Source organism: Sus scrofa, chromosome 1, assembly GCF_000003025.6.
Source record: "Sus scrofa isolate TJ Tabasco breed Duroc chromosome 1, Sscrofa11.1, whole genome shotgun sequence".
NCBI lineage: Eukaryota > Metazoa > Chordata > Mammalia > Artiodactyla > Suidae > Sus > Sus scrofa.
In genome coordinates this window covers 82,075,304-82,097,972 of record NC_010443.5, presented here as the reverse complement: position 1 = coordinate 82,097,972, position 22,669 = coordinate 82,075,304, and the positions used below count along the sequence as shown (strand labels likewise).

Here is a 22,669-nt window from a genome sequence, read left to right as displayed (position 1 = left end):
GTTGTTCACAGACATGGCTCGGATCCCGAGTTGCTGTGGCTGTGGTGTAGGCTGGTGGCTACAGCTCCAATTCAACCCCTAGCCTGGGAACCTCCATATGCCATGGGTGCAGCCCTAAAATAGCACACACACAAAAAAAGAAAAGAAAAAGAAGGAAAATTTTTAACACCATATACAAAAATGTACTCAAAATGGACTAAAGACCTAAACATAATACTGACTCTATAAACCTCTTAGAGAAAAACAGGCCAAACACTCTTTCACATAAACCACAGAAATATCGTCTCAGATCCACCTCCTAGATTAATGACAATAAAAACAAAAAAATAAACAAATGGGACCTAAGTAAACTTAAAAGTTTTTGCACAGCAAAGGAAAGTAAAAACAAAACAAAAAGACAACCCACAGAATGGAAGAAAATATTTGAAAATGAAGGAAATGACAAGGGACTAATCTCAGAAATATACAAAAGCCTCCTACAGCTCAATATAAAAAACAAGCAAACAAACAACTCCGTCAAAAAAAAAATGGCAGAAGATCTAACTAGACATTTCTCCAAAGAAAACATACAGATGTTCAAAAAAACACATGAAAAGTTGCTCAACATCACTAATTCTTAGAAAAATGCAAATCAAATGAGGCACCACCTTACACCAGCCAGGATGGCCATCATCAAAAAATTTACAAATAATAAATGCTGGAGAGGATGTGGAGAAAAGGGAACCCTCTTATACTGTTGGTGGGAATGTATATTGGTGCAACCACTATGGAGGAAAGTATAGAGTTTCCTTACAACCTAAAAATAGAACTACAATACAACCCAGCAATCCCACTCCTGGGCATCTATCCAGAGAAAACCACAATTTGAAAAGATACATGCACCCCACAGTTTATTGCAGCACTATTTACAATAGCCAAAATATGGAAGCAACCTAAATGTCCATCAGCAGAGGAATGGATAAAGAAAATGTGATACATATATACAATGGAATATTACTCAGCCATAAAAAGAATGAAATAATGCCATTTGCAGCAACATGGATGGATCTTGAAACTATCATACAAAGTGAAGTTAGACAGTGAAAGACAAATATCGTGTGATATCACCTCTATGTGGAATCTAAAAAAAAAGGGATACAAATGAAACGGTTTGAAAAACAGAAATAGACTCACAGACTTTAAAAAAACTTACGGTTACCAAAGAGGACTAGAGGGGGTAGGGCAGAGAGAGATGGACTGGAGGTTTGGTATTGGCATATGCACACTGAGGCAGATGGAACATTTGGCTAATGGAGACTTGCTGTATAGCACAGAGAACTCCTACCCAGTATTCTGTGGTATCAGAAAGTATCTGATATGTGTGACTGGGTCACTTTGTTGTACAGCAGAAATTATCACAGCCTTGTAAATTAACTATACTTCAATAAAACTTTAAAAAGCAGGTTTTCTCAAAATGCACTTTGAGTGATTTAAATCAAAGTTAACTTTGTAACTGTGTAATCATTTTGTGCAATAATTAAACATTTTACTTAAAAGCAACTCTTAACAAACAAAAGCAAAATTAAATAAATGAACCTAACTGCATATTGACTTAGTTGCATAGTATACAGAGAAGAACTAATTCAAGTGATTGTAAACACGGTAATTTGATTATCCAACTTTAGGGAAATATAACTCAAGAACAAAAAAGCAGCAAAAAATACGAAGTAATAATTCTCAACTTTCCTCAGAAATCAAATTGTTTATGGAAATGTTATTATTTTGAGTCTTTAGGATGTGTGTTGTGGTATAAAGAAATGTAGTAATCAGGTAAATTAGGACCTGGAATTTTTCTCATGAGAAAAAGGAAATAAAAAGATCAGTTTGATAAATTCAACTTTTAAAAACTTAGTGTCCAGAATTTGAATTGGAAACTATCTGTATGAACTTACAATGTACTTTTAATCTTTGAAAAAATCCAGATATGATACCAAAATCATGGGCAACAAAAGGAAAAAAAATAGGTAAATTGTACTATATCAAAATTAAAAACAAGTGTATCAAAGGACATAAATAACATAGTAAAAAGGCATCTCATGGAATAGGAGAAGGGGTATAACACAAGGGGAAATCATTGGCAGGCTCTGGCTAGCCTGGGAGCTTATTATACTTTTCTCTCTCTCTCTCTCTCTTTTTTTTTTTTCCTTCTTTTTATGGCTGCACCTGTGGCATATGGAAGTTCCTGGGCTAGGGGTCAAATCAAAGCTGCACCTGCAAGCCTACACCACAGCCACAGCTACACTGGCTCCTTAACCACTGAGAAAGGCCAGGGATCAAACCCACATGCTCACAGAGACAAGAGGACCTTAACCCACTGAGCCACAATGGGAATTCCCTTTATTATACTTTTAGTGGACTTGACTCTTCTGTCTCTCCCTGATACATGGACTCTAACTATGAAGCCTTAAATAAACTCTTTTCTCTTTTATGAAAATTTCTTCAAATACTCCTGGGCAGAATTTATTTTCCCTTTCCTCATAACCCTTTGATAATGTTTCTACTACTGTATATTTTATTTATAACTGTAATAGGAATCTATTGGTTAACTGTTTACTTATTTAACTACCAATTTCTTGAGAGTTCTTTGAGAGGAAAGATTATCTTATTTCTCCAATCTAGTCAACCTCCTGCCCTACAATAATAACAATAAATTATGTTCATTGAGCATTTTCTGGGCACTATCTCAGTCAACCCTCACAAAAATCATCTGATTAAATAATATGATTATTCTACATTTTACAAATGCTCAAACTGGGATTTGGAGAGATGTGTAAGGTCATATCCTTAGTAGAGGCTAAGCCAGAGCATCAGCTCACTGCTGTAGACTGAGTGTGTTCCTCTCAAATTCACATGTTGAAACCTAATCCCCATGGTTATGATGTTTAGAGGTGAGGCCTTTGGGATGTGATGAAGTCATGAAGGCAGAGCCCTCGTGAATAGGATTGGTGCCCTTACGAAAGAGACCCTGGCTCTCTTGCCCCTTCTAGCAAATAAGATCATCTATGAACAAGGAAGTGGGCTCTCACCAAGGGCAGCTGCCTTGATCTTGGACTTCCCAGCCTCCAAAGCTGTGACAAATCAGTTTCTGTTGTTCAAACACCACCCAGTCTGTAGCTCTTTGTCTCTAATGACTGAGTTCTTAATCATGATATCATAAAACTCCCACCCACAATAGGTATTCTTAATATATGTTTGCATGTTTCTTGAATGACTGAAAATAAATATATTAAGATGTTGATGGTGAACATGAGGGCATTGGTTAAACAGAGCCCAAAACTTAACAAGGGAAATCATTGAAAAGTGAGCTTCAGAGTTTGGAAAGCAATCTGTGATTTGTGAATACACAAGTTCATTTCTTACTATTATCAATTATTTTATCAAACCAAGTTTTCTTAAGTTAATATTTTCCTAGCAAAATATACTATCAAACATGTACTTGTGGACCTCCCATTGTGGCTCAGCTGATTAAGGACCTGACATTGTCTTCCTGAGGATGTGGGTTCGATCTCTGGTGTCACTCAGTGGGTTAAGGATCCAGCATTGCTGAAAGCTGTGGTGTAGATTGCAGATGAGGCTCATATCCGGTGTTGCTGTGACTGTGGTGTAGGCCTCAGCTGCAGCTCCAATTCAACCCCTAGACTGGGAAACTCCATATGTCACAGGTGCAGCCATAAAAAGAAAATAAAAGGGGGTCAGATATGACCCCGCAATCCCACTCTTGGGCATATATCCGGACAAAACTCTACTTAAAAGAGACACATGCACCCGCATGTTCATTGCAGCACTATTCACAATAGCCAGGACATGGAAACAACCCAAATGTCCATCGACAGATGATTGGATTCGGAAGAAGTGGTATATATACACAATGGAATACTACTCAGCCATAAAAAAGATGACATAATGCCATTTGCAGCAACATGGATGGAACTAGAGAATCTCATCCTGAGTGAAATGAGCCAGAAAGACAAAGACAAATACCATATGATATCACTTATAACTGGAATCTAATATCCAGCACAAATGAACATCTCCTCAGAAAAGAAAATCATGGACTTGGAGAAGAGACTTGTGGTTGCCTGATGGGAGAGGGAGGGAGTGGGAGGGATCGGGAGCTTGGGCTTATCAGACACAACTTAGAATAGATTTACAAGGAGATCTTGCTGAGTAGCATTGAGAACTATGTCTAGATACTCATGCTGCAACAGAACAAAGGGTGGGGGAAAAAATGTATACATGTAAGTATAACTTGATCCCCTTGCTGTACAGTGGGAAAATAAAATAAAAAATTAATTAAAAGGGGGTCAGGGTCTTTGTTGTTGGTTCACTGATGTATTCCAAGTACCTAAAATATGCTCAAAATAAAAAGCAGGCATTCAATAAACAATTTTTGATTTAAGTGGATGATATAATAATGAAATCTTACAAATCAAAAGGAAAAAGACAGAAAACCCAAATATCAAAAATGGGCAAAAGGCTTGGATAGGCACTTTGTAAAAGAGGATATCCAACATCCTAGCAAACATATATGTTTACATATATGGCTAGTAAACATATGAAAAGGTGCCAAAGTGTTTAACGATTAGGAAAATGCCAATTAAAACTACAATGGTTGAGTTACCATATGATCCTGCAACCCCACTCCTGGGCATATATCCAGAGAAAACTAATTCGAAAAGACACATGACCTCACTGTTCATAGCAGCACTATTTGCAATAGCCAAGACATGGAAGCAACCTAAGTGTCCATCAGTGGATGGATGGATAAAGAAGATGTGGTATATACACAATGGAATACTACTCAGCCATAAAAAAGAATGAGATAATGACATTTGCAGCAACATGGATGGAACTAGAGATTATCATTTTAAGTGAAGTAACTTATATAGAGAAAATATTGTATGATATCACTTACATGTGGAATCTAAAAAATGGTACAAATGAATTTATTTATAAAACAGAAGTAGACTAACAGACATAGAAAACAAATGTCTGATTACCAAAGAGAACGAGGAATGGCGGAAGAGAGACAAATTATGAGTTTAGGATTAACACATACACACTACTGTATGTAAGATAGATGAAAAACAAGGGTTACTGTACAGCACATGGAACTATATTCATATCTTATAATAATCTCTAATGGAAAAGAACCTGAAAAAAATATATGTATATATAACTTAAAAATATGTATGTGTATATATATATACATATATATATATAGTTACACATATATATAGCTGAATCACTTTGCTGTACACCTGAAACTAACACAACATTGTAAATTAACTATACTTCAATTAAAATGGTTAAAAATAAAATAAAATATGCCATACATTATAAAATTAAAAAAAACCACAATGAGAAATACCATTACATAGTCATCAAAGTGACAGAAGTAAATAATTGAAAAGAGCAGTGTTGCAAAATGAGAAACACTGGAAACTCTCATAGTAGTGTAAATTGGTACTACCGCAATGGCAAACATTTCACATTATCCAGCACACTGGAATATGTACATGCCCACGTGTTTTCATCGATTCCTAGGAGCATATCCTGAAGAAACACCAGCACATTTATACCAGAATATAAGCAAAAGAATGCTCATGGCAGCATTGCTCATAAGAGCCAGAAATAGGAGCACCTCAAAGGTCCATCAGCAGTTACATGGGTAACGAGGTTGTGGATAGTCAAGCAGCAGAATACTACAGAGCAATTGAAAAAAACAAGTTGTTCTAGACACAATATGGATTAACCTCTCAAAAATCAAAGAAGAACATGCTAAGGACAATCCTTTGTTTTTCTTCCCTTTTCTTTTCTTTATTGGCTGTCCTGCAGTGTGTGGAGTTCCCAGACCAGGAATCAGATTCAAGATGCAGCTGCGGCAACACTAGATCCTTAACCCACTGTGCTGAACCTGCATCCCAGTACTCCCAAGATGCTGCCGACTGGATCATGATGTGCCACAGCAGGAACTCCATTAAGAACAATTCATAGAGGATGATTTCATTCACACAAAGTTCAAAAACAGACAAATCTAAATAAGAAGAGTTTAGAAATGCAAATGCCTGCACAGGTTGGTCAAACTATAAATAAAAGTAAGGAAATGATCAAACCCTCATTTCTACAGGGACAGCTGGGATTGTGAAGGGGACAATGGCTGGGGGTGCTGGAAATGGATTATTTCTTTCCCCCTCTGTGATGATTATACAGATGTTTGCCTTGTAATTATTCTCTGTATGTAAATGTTTTATATATGCTTCTCTATGTTTGCTATCTCACAAATTTTAAATGACAATAAATTGCCTGATCTTGTAGAAGTTTTCTTTCATTTGAAAGTTTTTATGTTCTCTTCCAATAGCAGAGGGTCTTGACAGATCATAACCCTTTTTTGATATAGGTCTCTTTCTTTAGATAAGAGTATAATATAATCAACTCCACAGTCCTTACATTGCAGTTCATAAGAGAACTTCATAAGTAGGCAATGAAGTGGAAGAGACCAAAAAAAAAAAAAAAAAAAAAAAAGAAGGACAGCTAAAGGCTTAATTTTCAGGGCTAGCCCAGGCTGGACACATGGTAGGCACTCTGTGGGAGTTTGCTGTTGACAACATTGGCAGTGGCATCTGCTACTGGGGCTGACTCATGCAGGGAGCATTTCTCCATCTTCTGTTTTAGGAAGAGGTATTTACAATAGGCCACCTGGAAGATAAGATGGAAGATGTTGCAAAATTTAGGGGTTCCCAGATATTTTGCAGCCAGAGACATTTGTGTACAGAGCTAATTCTGTTTTCAGATGCTTTGGGATTTGCTTCTTTAATCAATTCATTGAGTGTTGATGTTATTATTCATGGCTTTGGATGGAGCGAAGAGAATATGCCTAATCTTTTTTTTTTTTTTTTTTTTCTTTTTAGGGCTGCACCTCTGGCATATGGAAGTTCCCAGGCTAGAGGTCAAATCAGAGCTGCAATTGCCAGCCTATGCCACAGCCACAGCAACACTGGTTCTGAGCCACACTGGCAAACTACACAGCAGCTTGTGGCAACACTGGGTCCTTAACCCGAGTGAGGCCAGGGACCGAACCCACATCCTCATGGATACAAGTTGGGTTCTTGACTCACAGAGGCACAACAGAAACTCCAGAATTGCCTAATCTTATGCTCTGCAACATCTTGCTAGTACTCAGTACATTGTGAAATCATCTCTTAGAACAATATGGCTGTTTTCCAGCAAATATTAAGTGCATATGCTGTGTCTGAATCTCTTCTAAGGTTAAGGCTTTAGAGAAGCACAAATTTGAAATAATTATGAAGAATCATATTCATTGAATGAACCAGCAAATTGATATACATCGAGTATAGAAATGCTACTTGAGCCCATGCCATGGCCTGTTTGGGGCCAGGATCAGAGGAGTGATGGCATCCTATAAACAGTGCTGACCGTGTTTCCACATGAAATAACTGAGCTTCATCCTAATCTCTCTATTTGTTCAAAGTGGTCTTAGCTATCAACATCTGCCAATTTTCTGAATGAGATGAAAATTCCTGGGGATCACTAAGGACATCTGTATCCTTTCTGCCCACATGGGCACCAGGGTTAAAAGGTGAAAAAAATTAACCCAGTAGTAAAAACCGCCAAGTGGCCACTTGGAACCACATGATTTAGAGAGGGTCAATTTCCTAGCTTCAGTTCTGCCTCCATTGACGATGTGACATTCGACTAGTAATGTGACCTAACTTTCAATTCCTTACTTATAAGTGTGATCAATGTGTTTCATGGGTATTCCACAAACTCCTGAAAATAAACTGAAGTAAAAGATGCAAAATTTATTGACGGTAGAGCCTTACACCAGTGTTAGGGTTCTTTTTAATCTTTTCTAATTATACAGTTAAAATTTATTATTTGTTATTTAAAAATTCAAAGAATAAAAGTGTGTGAAGTTTAAAAAAAAATCCCCTGACCCATTATCATCCTCAGAATTGACCAAATTTGACAATTTTGTACTTATCCTTATATACTTTATAAATGTGTGCATATATATATGTGCATGTGTATTTTTTTAATAAAAAAGAGATCATATCCCACTAATCAGTAGACTATTATACAGTAATTTTTCAGATGGTAAATTATATATATATATATATATATACACATGGAACAAGGATATTTTACAGAAAAAGTTGCTGAACCACACTTACAGCATGATAATATTTGTAGACATAGAGTATAGAGCTTCCTCTAGGAAGAGTACATTGAAAACTTCACACTGTTCTCTACCACTATCTTCCCTTTTTTTTGGAGGGCGGGGGGAGCATGCCTGTGGCATGTGGAAGTTCTGGAGCCATGGAATGAACCTATGACACAGAAGTAACAACACCGGATCCTTGACCCACTGCACCGCACGGAAACTCTTCATCTTTTTTTTAAGCATATATACTTAAAGACTGTACAAGAGAAACTGCGGCATAAGTCAATAAAATGGAGATAATATGATACTATACATAAGTGTAAATAGTAGTTCAGAGGGAAAGAAAAAGTATTGAGGGGAAGAATATAAAAACGAAATTTTTAAAATGAAATAGAGGAAGCAAAAGTGAAAGCAGGCATGATATAAATTGCAAAATTATTCAGTAGGGATAGAAAAAAGTTGATTGTGCAGTTTCTGCTGTCAACTTTCTTGCAATACATGACTCTCCACAACAGGATATTCAGCCCTGCTGACTAGGGCTTTTTAATGGCCTCTGCACAACAAAGGGCAAAAAGAAGCAGGGGCAAGTGTCTTCCAAAAGAGGAAGAAGGGTCACATGTGATCCGTGCTCAACTCTTTTACAGTTTGAAGTTTTCAAATATCATTTTTTAAAATGTACATAACAACCATAAATTGGGGGGCGTGGAGGGCAGGAAGAACAATCTAATATCCCCTGAAAAGTCCTGGCTTATTAGGCAACAGAACTTTATCTATACAAATAAAATACAAATTTTATCAACAAATCCTGTCAAAGCAAAGTCTACCTTGAATCTTTCTTCTTTGTCTACCTTCATCACCATCAACCCAGTTCAAGTTCACTCCAGTCTAGTCCCCCCACTTCCCCATCCCCTCCTGAATAGTCTCTGTTTCCACCTTGGCCCTTCCTCTTCCCCCTGTCATTCCTATTCCCATGAGAAAAGCAGACCAATTTTCCTGAAATGTTTGTAGCTTGAAAATCAAAATCCCGTGCATGACTTCAAGGGGCTGCACGGTCTGTTACTTGCACATTTTCTCCACTCACCTTTAAGGGGCCCAACTGTACTAAGATCTTCCTCATCTCAGTCTTTGCACTTAACTGTTCTGCAAACTGAAATGCTCTTCTCTGACCCTACAGATTTCAGTTTCTTCCAGACCTCCCCAAGCCCATCCCCCTCAATCTAAATCACACCACAATTTGTGTTTCTATTTATTTGTATAGTATGGGTTTTATCTGACATCTCTGCCCTTTGAAGCTGTATAATGACTACAGGAGGGTTCATAACACCATCCTCTATTTTTGTGCTTATTTGAAATTTACCATAATTAACAGCTTTAAAATGGTCTCTCTGATCCTACAGATTAAAAGCAAGTTATGCCTACAACTATCTTCGTTTTTCAATTTTTGTATTTTTTTCAATTACGTTCCTTTTCCTAACTTTTTTTTTTTTTGTATTTTTGTTCATTAACCATATTACAACCATAACATGCCAGTATTTTAAATTTCCAAACAATGTGCTATCTGGGTGAAAGGAAATTTCAAGTTAACATCAAACAACCTAAAAGAAAGGTCTGACGTTCAACTGTTCTCTTGCTGTTTTTGCTACTCAGTTCTTTTATTTGAAAGCATTATTATTTACTGAAAAAGACCCTAAACTAGGGATATAAAACTTCCGATCTAGTTTCAGTTTGTCCCTTTGAGTGAACCACTTAAACTTGCTTCTTTTTTTATAATATAACATAATAGAGAGATTTTTATTTGATTTAATATTCTATGTTCCACAATCTGTATAAGACGAAAAAGGAGGCAAACAATACTAATGCTTACTTTTTAATGAATCAATAACTCAAAGTAACTTTTTTCTCATTCATTAATAAGGTCATAAACTAGGAGTAGTGTTCATACCAGTGGAATCTACAAAGCCAAAAATAGGAACCATTGCATCTCCTTGGGAAGATCTGATACTCTGATTCTTCTCTTTTCTGTTAACATATTTGTGCAACATGCTGTAATACTGTTCCTTTGGATTGTAAGTGTATAGCGATGAAATCTGCTGCCAGTCTTTAATGCTTGGAGTGTTGCATTCCTTTGGATGTGAGGACTCAAAGAAACATCGGATATTTTCTTTGGCCAATTCAGCTGCATGCTCTGTGGCTTGATTTTTAAGGATCTGCTGCTCCTGTTCCAAATAGATTTTCCAAAATTTCAGCTGCAGGAAACTAACTGGAGATAGGCATCGGGTGACGGATGTACAAAGCAGGAGGACGATCATAACAACTGCTATCAGGACCCAGCCCAGCACCTTAGGAAAACACAACAAAATGGCAATTTAGTCACCCTGTTTAAAGAAAAGTTTGAATTCTCAGATAAAAGTTCAAACTACTCAGAGATACGATGCTGAAGAACGAGCAACAATTGTAGGTCTTAATCCCTTAAGAGAAAGGAGTGGCAGTGACCTCTCCAGCCCCTCCATACAACTGCTTGCTTGACAAAAGAGTGTTTCCCCAGGTCACGTTGAGGACCCAAGGAAGAGCTTATATGTCCCTCCCTTGGAACTCAAAACGTGGAATCTGGGCAAATCCAAAGAAACAAGCGTTCATTTCGAAGAGCCTTTTTACCAGCCCAGAAGCAGTATGGGGTGAAGGCTTTAGAGCCAAGCAGACCCATTTTATTGTAACAATTCTGGCTGGACAAACAAGTTGACCCAGACTCAGTGCATTTCCTATAAAGACACTAGAGAATAATAAGGGAAGTAAAGGGCCCAGCGCGGCGTCTGGCACAGAGTGACTGGGTGCCTGACACTATCCGAGTGCCTTCCTCCTTTTCCTTACTTTTATTTCAGTATTCGCCTATCAGGCTCTTCAGACGCCAATAGTCCTCTTCCTTTGTCTCCAGGTGTGGATGGTCTGAGAAAGGGCACGGATTTTACCTCTCCCTCCCCCCAGGAGCCTGCCCCTCTCCAGTCCTCGTCCAGCGCGGGAGCCTGACCTGCGACTGGGCTTTGAGCTCCTTGTGCAACTCCTGCACCTCGGGCACCTGGGCTTGCCCGCAGGGCACCAGCGGCATCTGGACCTCGCAGCGGGAGTCGCGGCCGGGACACAGGCGCCGCGCCTGGAACGCGCTCCCGCTAGCCGCGCACTCGTAGAAGGTGCCCCCCAGCAGCGCCACCGCCACCCAAGTGAGCGGTGCAACCGCGGCGGCCGCGCTGAGCTGCGCGCACACCACAAAGGTCCGCAGCCCCCCGCCGCAGCCCGGCCGGGCGCAGCAGCCGGTCAGCAGGCGCCAGGTGCGCGCGTTCAGCACGTAGCCCAGCAGGAAGAGCGCCAGCGCCGGCACCAGCAGGAAGACCAGACCGTAGGGCAGGTTCCAGGCGGCGTTGCACGGGCACTGGAACACCGCGGTGGAGAAGATGCGCTCCCCGCCAGCGGTCAGCAGGCTCACCAGGCCGTAGCCCAGCGCGCTGTGATGCTTGAGGTGCAGGTCCAGCACCGTCCGAAACTTCTCCATGGCGCTCCTATCTCAGGGCTCCAGAGACAGGTCCAGAGGCTTCTGCCTCTTCGCGGCCCAGCTCCTGGAATGATTTGGGGAGTCTTGGGGTCTGGGGTTTCCTGTGCTTTGCTAATCAGCTTTTTCCGAAAAAAGGAATAGGGCTTCTCTGGACTGAGCTTTCGCTTTCTTATTTCAGCCAAACTAGCTGTGGCAGACCCAATCACAGGCACCATTGACTTCTCTGGTGCCCAACCCCCGCCCCCAGAAGAGGACGTACTGGTGACCCTTCCCCAGGGACTGCCTGAAGATAGGCCCTGTTCCGTTGAAACCTTTGTTTACTTCCAACTGATAAGCAACCAGGGGACTTTCCTTACCTTTCATGACCCTACGCAGTCATCCAATGGATAGAATACTTTGCATTTGGGCAAACTGGGAAAAATACTGGATTTTTATCACTGCAGCCACCCTGGATTCTAAACCAACTCCCAGTCAGACCAAAGAGTCGCCGCCCCCCGCCCCCCGCTGCCGCAAACCCCTATCATTTACAGGAAGCATTATTCAAGAACAAATTTCCAGTTTCTCTTTTATAAACTAACCACAAAGCCCAGCCCAAATTCTAGTTTGTCTATGTCCTTCCTGTCCCCCTTCTGGACAGAACTACCCCTGTTCTCTCCTCTGCCTGATCTCTCAAAGGATATTAGCCTGAATGTATTGTATTGACTTCTGCCCCCGCCCCCCGCCCCCTGAAGGTATGTCCTAACACCAGCAGTGCATGGAAGAGTGTCAAATTCTTACTCAGTGACCCCCAAGTTGATCGGCAGGGGAGGGGGATACGTGGTTGTTCAAGAAACACTAACTGAACCCAAAAAATTTCAAGCTACAGCATCACAGCTGCATCTAACATGCTGTTTCCTCCGTTTTCAATTTTCTCCAAGTAGCGTTCTTCTGACACAAGCTGTAACCACTTCCGTGAAACTGAGCCTTAATCTGTGGTTCTAGAGTGTACTTGAAAGAACATAGGCTCTGAAGTTAGGGGCATTTTGTGTGTGTATGTGTGTGTAATAAGTTAGCTCCTTTATCATTCAGCGTGCTCATTTGTAAAAGCAGAATTATAGTGCTCACTTTCCCAGACTGAGACAAGTAACTTGAGTAGCCTCTACAAAGCACCTTTATACACAAGGGTGTGCCAGTGAACTGGTCACTGCTCTAGCCCATCCACTCGATTTGCCTTATTTATTTGGGAAGAGTAAGTAGCCTACCAAATCCAGTGAATTGTTAGAGAAAGGGGGAGAAACATATCATTTCTTTCTTTAATCCAACTTGCCTTCTTAGGTTGCAACTCCGACCACCAGTGCTGGCACAAAACCACCATTCCATCTCTTGTAGTGAATAGCTATTCTATCTGTGTGAGTGTTTACAAAGATCCCCAGATCAGGGTCCTTTTGTCATGCAGGACAGTAGGGGCCCATTGCTCTGAGATTATACCAGGTACTGCCAGCTTCCTCTAATTTTGCATCAAAGTTACGTGTTTGAGGCAAATCACTTCTGCTAGGACGATCATCTCTGTAGTCGCACATCTGCAAAAAATCTTCCTTCCTTTTTCACTTGGGTGACTCTCTTCTTACTGCTGCCCTCTTCTTTACTGCCACTTTACTCCTCAGCTGTTGCCTCCCCTTTGACCCTTTCCACACACCATCGTGAACAAATCCCACCATGTCCACAAAGTTTGGACGGATGGCTTTATCCAAATCTCCCTTAATTGTCACTTAACTAAAATGTACCTTCCCATTCTCTTGAGTGAAGTTTATTTATTCTCCCACATTTCTCAAAACAAGAGGGAGGATTGACATTCTCCAATTACTACAACCAAGGCTGGGCTTTTGCCACCACTTCCAATAGTTTATTCTCCAGCAAGGTTCAAGTTCTTCAGCATGACCTCCTTTGTCACATCAGTCCTGCTATCTACTTTCATTCTCTTCATTTATTAAGACTTTATGCAAGTGACAGCCTTCTCTTCTTCCCAGCCCTTGTCAAGGATTTGGTTTCAATTATTTTTAGTTACTCTCCCAACCAGAGTAATTCCTTTGTGAACCAGTGATTAATTAGTTTGCTTGTTGATCAGTCATTCATTTAAATGTTTAATAAGCACCCAGAATATGCTAGGTACCTATAAAAACACCTAGTATTATTGGGTACCACAAGGAACAAGACGAACAGACACCCTGCTATCATTGAGATTGTGTTTTAGTGGAGAGGATATAGAAATTGAGAGAGAAAGATGTCAAGGTTATACAGGTGATTAAAATGGACTCATGGGGTAGAGAGTATGCTGAGAAAGCCTCTCTGGGGAGAGGACATTGAAGCAATAACTGGAATGACAAAAGCTCTGGCTGTAAAGGAGCTTAGTATTCTGTGGTTGGAAAGACAGCCTGAGCGATGAAAGTGTTAAGGGTAAGAAGCAAGGTGGCATGTCACATCACGAGGGCAGAGCTACATGTGGAAGGTCAGGCTTAAGGGCTTTATAGACCAGTGTATGCAGTTTACAATCCCACCCCCCAAATTCATTACAGACTGAGTGGCATCATCATCTATTACCCTGTCAGCTTGGGTCTCCAAACACCACTCCCTGGGATTGCCACCACTTCCCATCTCCAATCACAGATCTCCCTGAGACTGATGCTCATTCTGTATTTACTACAGGTTTCCATAGCTAGTAGGGTCTAGCTGCTGCCTGCCAGCTGGAACTTCCTCCCAATACCTGAATTTGAGCCTAGTGCCCAAACACTCATCCACAGCACCTCTGGAGCAGTGCGTGGTCCTAGGTCTGGGTCTGTCGAAGATTGTCCAGCCCTTTATACCCAGCTCTGTTCTGAGAGGATTTAGCTCAGATCAGCCCTTAGTGGCAATAGTAACATAGTAATTCGAGAAGATTCAAGAATTTTTTTTCTCTGAGAGTACACTAAATAATATTTGAAAGACATTTTCGCTTCTGAAAACCTATCATTTAATGCTAGTTTACTTTAGCTTTTAAGAAATGAGTGTGAGATTCTCATGTTAAACACATCGGAAAACCAATGGTTATGGGTTTTTGTTTTTTAAATAATAGTACTTTGTTTCTCACCATTATCATTATCATCATCAGAAATTGGTTTCAGAAACCACAAAACACCTTTTTTGGAGAAGAAAGCAAAAGAAATTCTTGAAAGGAAATGCACCTTCATACTGTGAATCTGAAAGTTCCTTGCAGTCACTTTTAAGTGAACTGGTTCTCAAACATTATACTCTGTAACAGACTGATGGTCTGGTGCTGCCTGGAATACAACTGCTAGATTCCAGCAAAGTGTCAGTTCTGGTCCCATGACCCAGAAGATGAAAATCAAATTAAGGTACATATATCTTTTAAGTATTCACTCGGTGCAAGATACACTTTAGATGCCAAAATAACAAGGAAACTTGGAAAGTCTGACGTTCTTCATCTTTAGAGTATGCCTTTCTGTTATAATTGATAATTATATAATTGTGTATGTTATAATTGACAGAATATATTATTTGCATTAAGTCATGCATTTGAAAACCTGGGACTTGTTATTATTAGATTTTTGAGTGTTTATAAAAGTTCTTCCTCTGGAAGTATAAAGCAGAATGAGGGAAAGATCAGACCTTTTCCTTAGCACCAGAGTGTCATTTGTCAAATGTCAATCCCATGACATTTCAAATAATCTTTGGACAGAATTTCCCCCTTTTCTTAGCATGAATTTCCTAAACCTCTCATGAAATGTAAGCATTCATTGATTCACGTGCCAAAAAAAATATTTTTTAACAGCAGATGATTATTTTAACTCTGTATCTAGATGTGGCCAGTCTTCATTGTCATCACTGTTGTCACCATCATCATTATCACCTGATACTATAAAAGCCTATTAAAGGTCCTAGTTTTCCTTCCATGGTTTTTAAAACCTATGTCTATTAGGAATTTTAGTAAATTGTGCTTTCCCATTAATTCAGATAGTTATCTTAGAGGTGATTTTAATGTGGGATAAAGTATCACTGACAATGGCTATTTATACTTTGCTTCATCACAAACCCACTTCCCCTGCACTCAAATTCGGTTTGCTAGTTCATGAACTAGCCCTGTCCCCAGGGCATTTCCTGTTCTTTCTTCCTGTGCTTTACAGATGGTGCTATGATCTGAATGTTTCCTTCCAAAATTCATATGATGACCAAAGATTTGAATTTCCAAAGATAATATGAATGAATAACAAATAAGACTAAAGAGTTAGGATTAAGAAAATGAAAATAATGTAATAAGAGAAAATTTGACTTTCTTCAAAGTATAAACATCACTACTGCAAAACCTCAAAAATTTAAATCAGTTTAATAGAGAATTTAAACTGTTGAAAGATCCTCTCTAAAGGAATAAATCATGTAAGGAGTTCCTGCTATGGCACAAGATCCTCCGTGTCTTAGGAGCGCTGGGAAGCATGTTTGATCCCCAGCCAGGCACAGTGGGTTAAGGATCTGGTGTTGACACAGCTAAGACTTAGGTGGCAAATAGGGCTTGGATCCGATCCCTGGCCTGGGAACTCCATATGCCTTGGGGCAGCCAAAAAAGAAAAAGAAAAAAAAAAAAAGTCATGTGAAATATGCCACATATTTAAAACATTCGCAATCAAGAAAAAGTCCAGTTGGACTTCTTTGCAATAGAATAACACAAAGCAGATCCATATGCTTGAGGTCCATCTGTGTGTGTTGGTATGGTTGAAAAGCCAGAGCAGATGTGATAAGTGAGAAAGGCAAGCAAAAACACTACATGTCAAATCCATTTGTGTAAAAAAAGGAAAGATGCATATAGTATTCTGCAAGATTCAAAATATTGTCAATTGTTTACCTCTGAAAGCTGGGGGGAAGGGGCAGGGGAGTGAATGTAGGCAAAGAGACTTTATGTATATCTTTCTTTAGTATTTGATTTTTTGGGAAATATTAATTTCTTTTTTTTTGAAGATTTTTTTATCATAGTTGATTTACAATGTTCTGTCAATTTTTCCTACACAGCAAAGTGACCCAGTCATACATATAAATATACACACATATTCTTTTTCTCACATTATCCTCCATCATGTTCCATCACAAGTGATTAGATAGAGTTCCCTGTGCTATTCAGCACAGTCTCATTGCTTATCCACTCCAAATGCATCAGTTTACATCTACTGACCCCAAACTCCCCATCCATCCCACTCCCTCCCCCTTGGCAACCACAGGTCTGTTCTCTATGTCCACGAGTTTGTGTCTTTTCAGTAAGATTTTGATTTTTCTTTAAACATGCACGTGTTACTTCTACAATTAAAAAAAATTAATTTAAATGTCTCGATATAATGAAAGTCTAAGGAACCAGTCTGGGAAGTGGCTGGTTCTTCCTTCTCCTTCTTTGCACACAGGGTTTACTTATATCAAGGGTTGCTCCCTGAACCTGGAATCCTAATAACTCATCACTTGTTGCCGAAAGTCATAAATACTAGTGAGAAACTGACTGTGCTTGGAGAACACAGACCGTAAAGAACTGAGTGTTTGAGAACTGAAAGGTGTCAAAAATCAGTAAGAGGACAAGAGGAAAATACTGGATGGTTTTCAAAACATGCTTCTCAGATCTACTACCTTCTTTTGCTTGCTAGCTCTGTTCTCTCTTTAGACACAGACATTGGTATAGATACAAACAGAGATGGAGATAGCTAGATACATAGATATATCTGTCTGTATCTTGCCATTACAGATTCCCTGAGTAAACATGAGATTATGGTTTTCTGTGGGAAAAGGACATTTTGACCTATGTCCTTGCTCATGATCCAACTGAATATCTTTTTTAATTTTATTTTTTATTAGAGTATGGTTGATTTACAGTGTTGTGTCAATTTCTGCTGTACAGCATAGTGACCCAGTCATCCACATATATACAATATACATTCTTTTTCTCATATGATCTTTCATCATGATCTGTCTCCAGAGATTGTATATAATTTCCTGTGCTATACAGTAGGACCTCATTGTTTATCCATTCTAAATGCATCCAGCAATCCCAAACACCCCATCCATCCTACTTCCTCCCAAATGAATATCTTAATTTTATCTTTGCCTTGAAGTTCCTATCAATAGGTGTAGAGACCACACTTTTAATTTGGCCTTTCTATGGGTTTATTTTAACAGACTTTGTCTTTCAAGACTTCTTCAATTTCTCTCTTGGTGTTTGGAGTCTAAAACCTGTCTTTTCTGAATTATCTCTATTTCTGTTCATTTCTGTTTACAAATCAACCAACTCCTTTTTGAGCTTATAAAGCCTTTCTGAAACTTAGCCAGTAGCAATGAACATACATGAGAAACATTGTTTTCCGATCTTTTCCCCAGAGTCACATATTTTTAAAGCAATGTGATATTTCCAAGTTAATGCAGGAGTTGTTTTTATCGACAACCATGTAAGAATTGTTCCCTCTTTAGCCTCCAAGATCAGTGTCCAAGCTGTCCACCACTGGACTGCTAAGCTAATGCCACATGTTTTAGGGGAAAAAAGTGAAACACCTTTAAGAAATATAATAATAAAATGTAGAAAAAGAGTTAGTTATTTCCCTTCGGCTGCTGCCTACAGCTGGAATACAAAGAAAATCCCTATGATTTTAATTACAAAAGTACCCTTTTCAGGAACCAATACCTGGTCAGAACTAGTCACAAGGCTCCAACTAACCACAGAAGAAAGAAGAAGAATGCAAAGAGAACTGAACATGAGAAGTGGCTACAACTTCTTCTATGACCAGAATTTTCCCAATTCCTCCACTCATCCCTCAACATTTTTTAGCCTCATGTTTAGTTTCTTTATTACATATGACAATTTTATAATCTTTTCTTTGCTGCTTACTATGTTTTTTTCATCTCCCCACCTAGGATTATCCATTTTATGAAGGTAAAGACCATTGATGTAATCCCTTTCCAGTTACACAGGTCTTAGCATAGGACCAGCTGTTCAATAAATATTTGTGGGAATAATGAGTAAATCAAGGAAAGAACAAATGAGAAGCAGACATGGATGTCTCTGCTCTTACTGCAGTCAGCACCATACCTGCTTTATTCAGCCTGGAGCTTGAGCCCCTCTGGTGTGCTACCCAGCTCAGAATAATATAATGCATCTTGAATTGCCAACCTTGTGACAAATAGTGGGTAAGTCTACCAGACAGGAACAAGGCAACCCAGGGAGAAGACGAGGCCATGGGGCAGGTCCCAGCTACAGCTGCAAGGCCACCTGGACACCCACTGCCACCCACTGTCACCAGAGTCAGCAAGCCACAGTGCAGGGTGGTGGAGCTGCAGGTCTGGGCAGAGCAGACTCTCCCATGGTTTCCTCCTGTCCTCCTTCCGCTTAGCTCAGTTCGTTTACTCAGCAGAGGTGTCTGGTGCCTAGTGCTCAGCTTCCCCACTACCTTTCCCATTTCTCCATCTTCCCACACCCACAGTAACTGAATCACTTAAGGGAGGGATTTTCTTTGTACTTCGGCTGTGGGCAGCAGCCAATGGGAAATAGCTCCTTTTCTCTGTTTTATGATTAGATGCCTTAAAGAGGTTTCACTTCCTTTCTTGAAAGCAAGGAACGAAGCCTGAATAGGTTTTGTTGATACCTAGACTCAGAGCTTGACTATTTGTGACTCTACTTTGACACATGACTTGACCTCCCCCAGCAGAACTGGGCACCTGCAGTCCTACCCTTAAGTTCATTTAAGTGTAACTGTTAATTACACTTTCGTGGCTCTCCTCCTAACTCTATGACATCACCTGAATCTCCTACCCAGGCTCCGCCACTTCCCAGCCATTAATATTGGTACTCACTAAAGTTCAGTCCTTTCCACATAAACTTCCTGAATAATCTCCTCGTCGTGCCATCACTGACGAGATGTGTGACCTTGGGAAAGCCAGCTGACCTCTCTGTGCCTCTTCTCTGTCATCTATAAAACGAGAATATAATAATATCATCTGCCTGATTGGGTTATGGTGTAGACAAAGCGAAGCGATACATGTAACATTCCTAGAACAGTGCTTGGCACATAGTCAGTGCTCAAAATTGTTGTCAATTATCCTTATTTTCCTTTCCCTGGACATTGACAACCAACTGTGTTAGGATTTCCAAGTCTTCATTTCCTGCCCTTCTTTTCCCACGTTCAAGATCTGTATTTGTGATCGTCTAGGGGACATGTCCACTTACAAGTCCAGCAGTCACCGCAAACTCAAAAATAGAACCCCCTTTTCCCTAAAACTTATTTCCCCTCCAGAATTTCGATATCAGTTAGGGATATCAGTTTTTCAAGCTAGAAAACTCAGGATCTCCTGCAGGTGCCACTCCACTTCCTGTGCAGCTTCATTCTGCCTGAGGACCATTGCTTAGACTAACCCACACCACCTTCACTGAAAGTGGACAGGCCCTCGTCACCTCATCCCACTCTAGTTTCTGCCACACAGTCTTAGCAGAGTTAACTTCCTGAAAATGAATCTGGATATACTCTAGAAACTGTACACACATATGAATTGGGGGAGGGGGGAATCTCATCACAGTACTGTTTGTATTAGGCAAAAACTGGTTTAAAAAACAAAAATAAAACCAATGAACAAATAGCTAACAACAGCAGACAAGATTAACTATGAAATATTCAAACAAAAGACCACTATAGAGCAATGTATATAAATACTACTACAATGACAATAAACATGATGAATCTTTTTTTTTTTTGGTCTTTTTTGCCATTTCTTGGGCCACTCCCACAGCATATGGAGGTTCCCAGGCTAGGGGTCTAATCAGAGCTGTAGCTGCCAGCCTACGCCAGAGCCACAGCAACGTGGGATCCGAGCCGCATCTGCGACCTACACCACAGCTCACAGCAATGCCGGATCCTTGACCCACTGAGCAAGGGCATGGATCGAACCCGCAACCTCATGGTTCCTAGTCGGATTCGTTAACCACTGCGCCACGACAGGAACTCCCCATGATGAATCTTTAAAACATGTTAAGCAACAGAAATCAAACACAAAATATATTCAGTATGGTTCCATTCATACAAAGTTCAGAAACAGGAGTTCCCTGGTGGTAGAGTAGGTTAAGGATATGGTGTTGTCACTGCTGTGGCTTGGGCTGCAGTTGTATCGTGGGTTCAATCCCTAGCCTGGGAATTTCCTCATGCTGCCAGTGCAACCAAACCAAACCAAACAAAAAAAGTTCAGAAACAGAGGAAACTATACTTTTTGTACTTTTTTTTTTTTTTTTTTTTTTTTTTTTTGGGCTTTTTGCCATGTCTTGGGCCACAACCGCGGCATATGGAGGTTCCCAGGCTAGGGGTTGAATCAGAGCCATAGCCGCTGGCCTACACCACAACTCACAGCAACGCCAGATCCTTAACCCACTGAGCAAGGCCAGGGATCGAACCTGCAACCTCATGGTTCCTAATCGGATTGGTTAACCACTACAACACAATGGGAGTTCCTACTTTTTGTACGTTCTGATGGTATAAACATGTGACAAAACTATAGAGAAAAAGAAGTAACTATAAATCACAAGGAAAGTGGTTATTGTCTTCGGGGCTTGAATGGGATTAGGACTGGGGCAGAGGGGTGGGGTAGGGTGTTCACAATGTTATTTTTCTATACCAGGGTCAGAGTAACAGAAGCATTTGCTTTATGAGTATGCTTCACAAGGTATGTTTGTTTCACTAGTTTTCTGACAATAAGTTACATTATCTCAACTTGTAAGGCAGGAAAAGAAATCCAATTATGTTATTTTCCTATTGAAAACCCTCAATGCTCCCAGTTGTCAAGGGCAAGTTCCTCACTCCCTATGTTGACACAGAAGCTCTTCTGAGTCTTGCTCTAGCCATAGTCACCCACTTCATCCAATATTCCCAGTTTCCAATAGCACTGAGCCCCCAACTTCCCTGTACTTATACACCACAGTTTTCTTCAATTCTCTGCCCTCTCACCTGCTCTTATGCTGCCTTGAATGACATCCTATCTATCTATCTATCTAATCTATCTAATCTATCTATCTATCTATCTATCTATCTATCTATCTATCTATCTAATCTATCTATCATTCTGCAATCTTTTTTTTTTTTTTTTTTAAGGGCTGTACCTATGGCATGTGGAAGTTCCCAGGCGAGGGGTCAAATTGAAGCTGCAGCTGCCAGCCTACAGCACAGCTACAGTGACACTGGATCCCAACCACGTCTGTGACCTATGCCACAGTTTGTGGCAACACTGGATACTTAACCCACTGAGAGAAGCCAGGGATCCAACCCGCATCTTCATGGATACTAGCATCGTTCTTAACCCACTGAGCCGCAGTGGGAACTTCTGCAATAATTCTTAATCAGTGTGTCTATTACAACATCCCCTTCTGGATTTTTTTAATCCCCTACTAAACTGGGAGCTGTCAGAGTTCCAGGACATCGTATCCATCACCATATCCTTTAATAACGTCAGTCATTTCCAGTCCACAACTCTCCTTTCAGATCTGAAGTAGCCCTCACCTCACTGCATATTTGCTTTGTGTTTCAACCTAGGTCATACTGTTTTTGTATTAAAAATTAAAGTAAGATTATATAAAGAACCCAGCACAGAACTTAAACATTTTCATTTCACAATTCCACTTTAGAAGATTTTTAACAGTGGTGACTCAGCAATGTGCTAGAGGGCGCTAATTCACCACCTAATAGGCTATTGTGCTCTGCGGGGCTTTAACACTTGATTGCTCACCTAACCAAGAACCAAAGAAAAGAATCAGATGTTTAGGAAGCAAACTATCAGCCATCTTCATTCATTGAAATAAGCGTAATTCGTAATTCGAACATTTAAGTCTGTAACTCACTTGAAATTATTTCGGGGAAGAATAATCCAACAAC

General features: G+C 40.0%; 1 protein-coding gene across 2 annotated transcripts; it reads right to left on the bottom strand.

Annotated features, from left to right (window-relative positions):
• Positions 10,076-12,192, bottom strand: FAM26F (family with sequence similarity 26 member F). Of its 2 annotated transcripts, NM_001258434.1 has the most exon segments (3): positions 10,079-10,563; positions 11,250-11,832; positions 12,125-12,192. In NM_001258434.1, coding segments are annotated over 2 exon segments (942 nt in total). In that variant the 5' UTR covers positions 11,769-11,832; positions 12,125-12,192; the 3' UTR covers positions 10,079-10,140.

Excerpts from the sequence above, each read along its gene's own strand:
- FAM26F (XM_005659400.3), bottom strand. The coding sequence starts at position 11,768 with ATGGAGAAGTTTCGGACGGTGCTGGACCTGCACCTCAAGCATCACAGC. Across the intron at positions 10,564-11,249 it reads AGCTCAAAGCCCAGTCGCAG|GTGCTGGGCTGGGTCCTGAT; the intron begins GTCAGGCTCCCG and ends TGTTTTCCTAAG.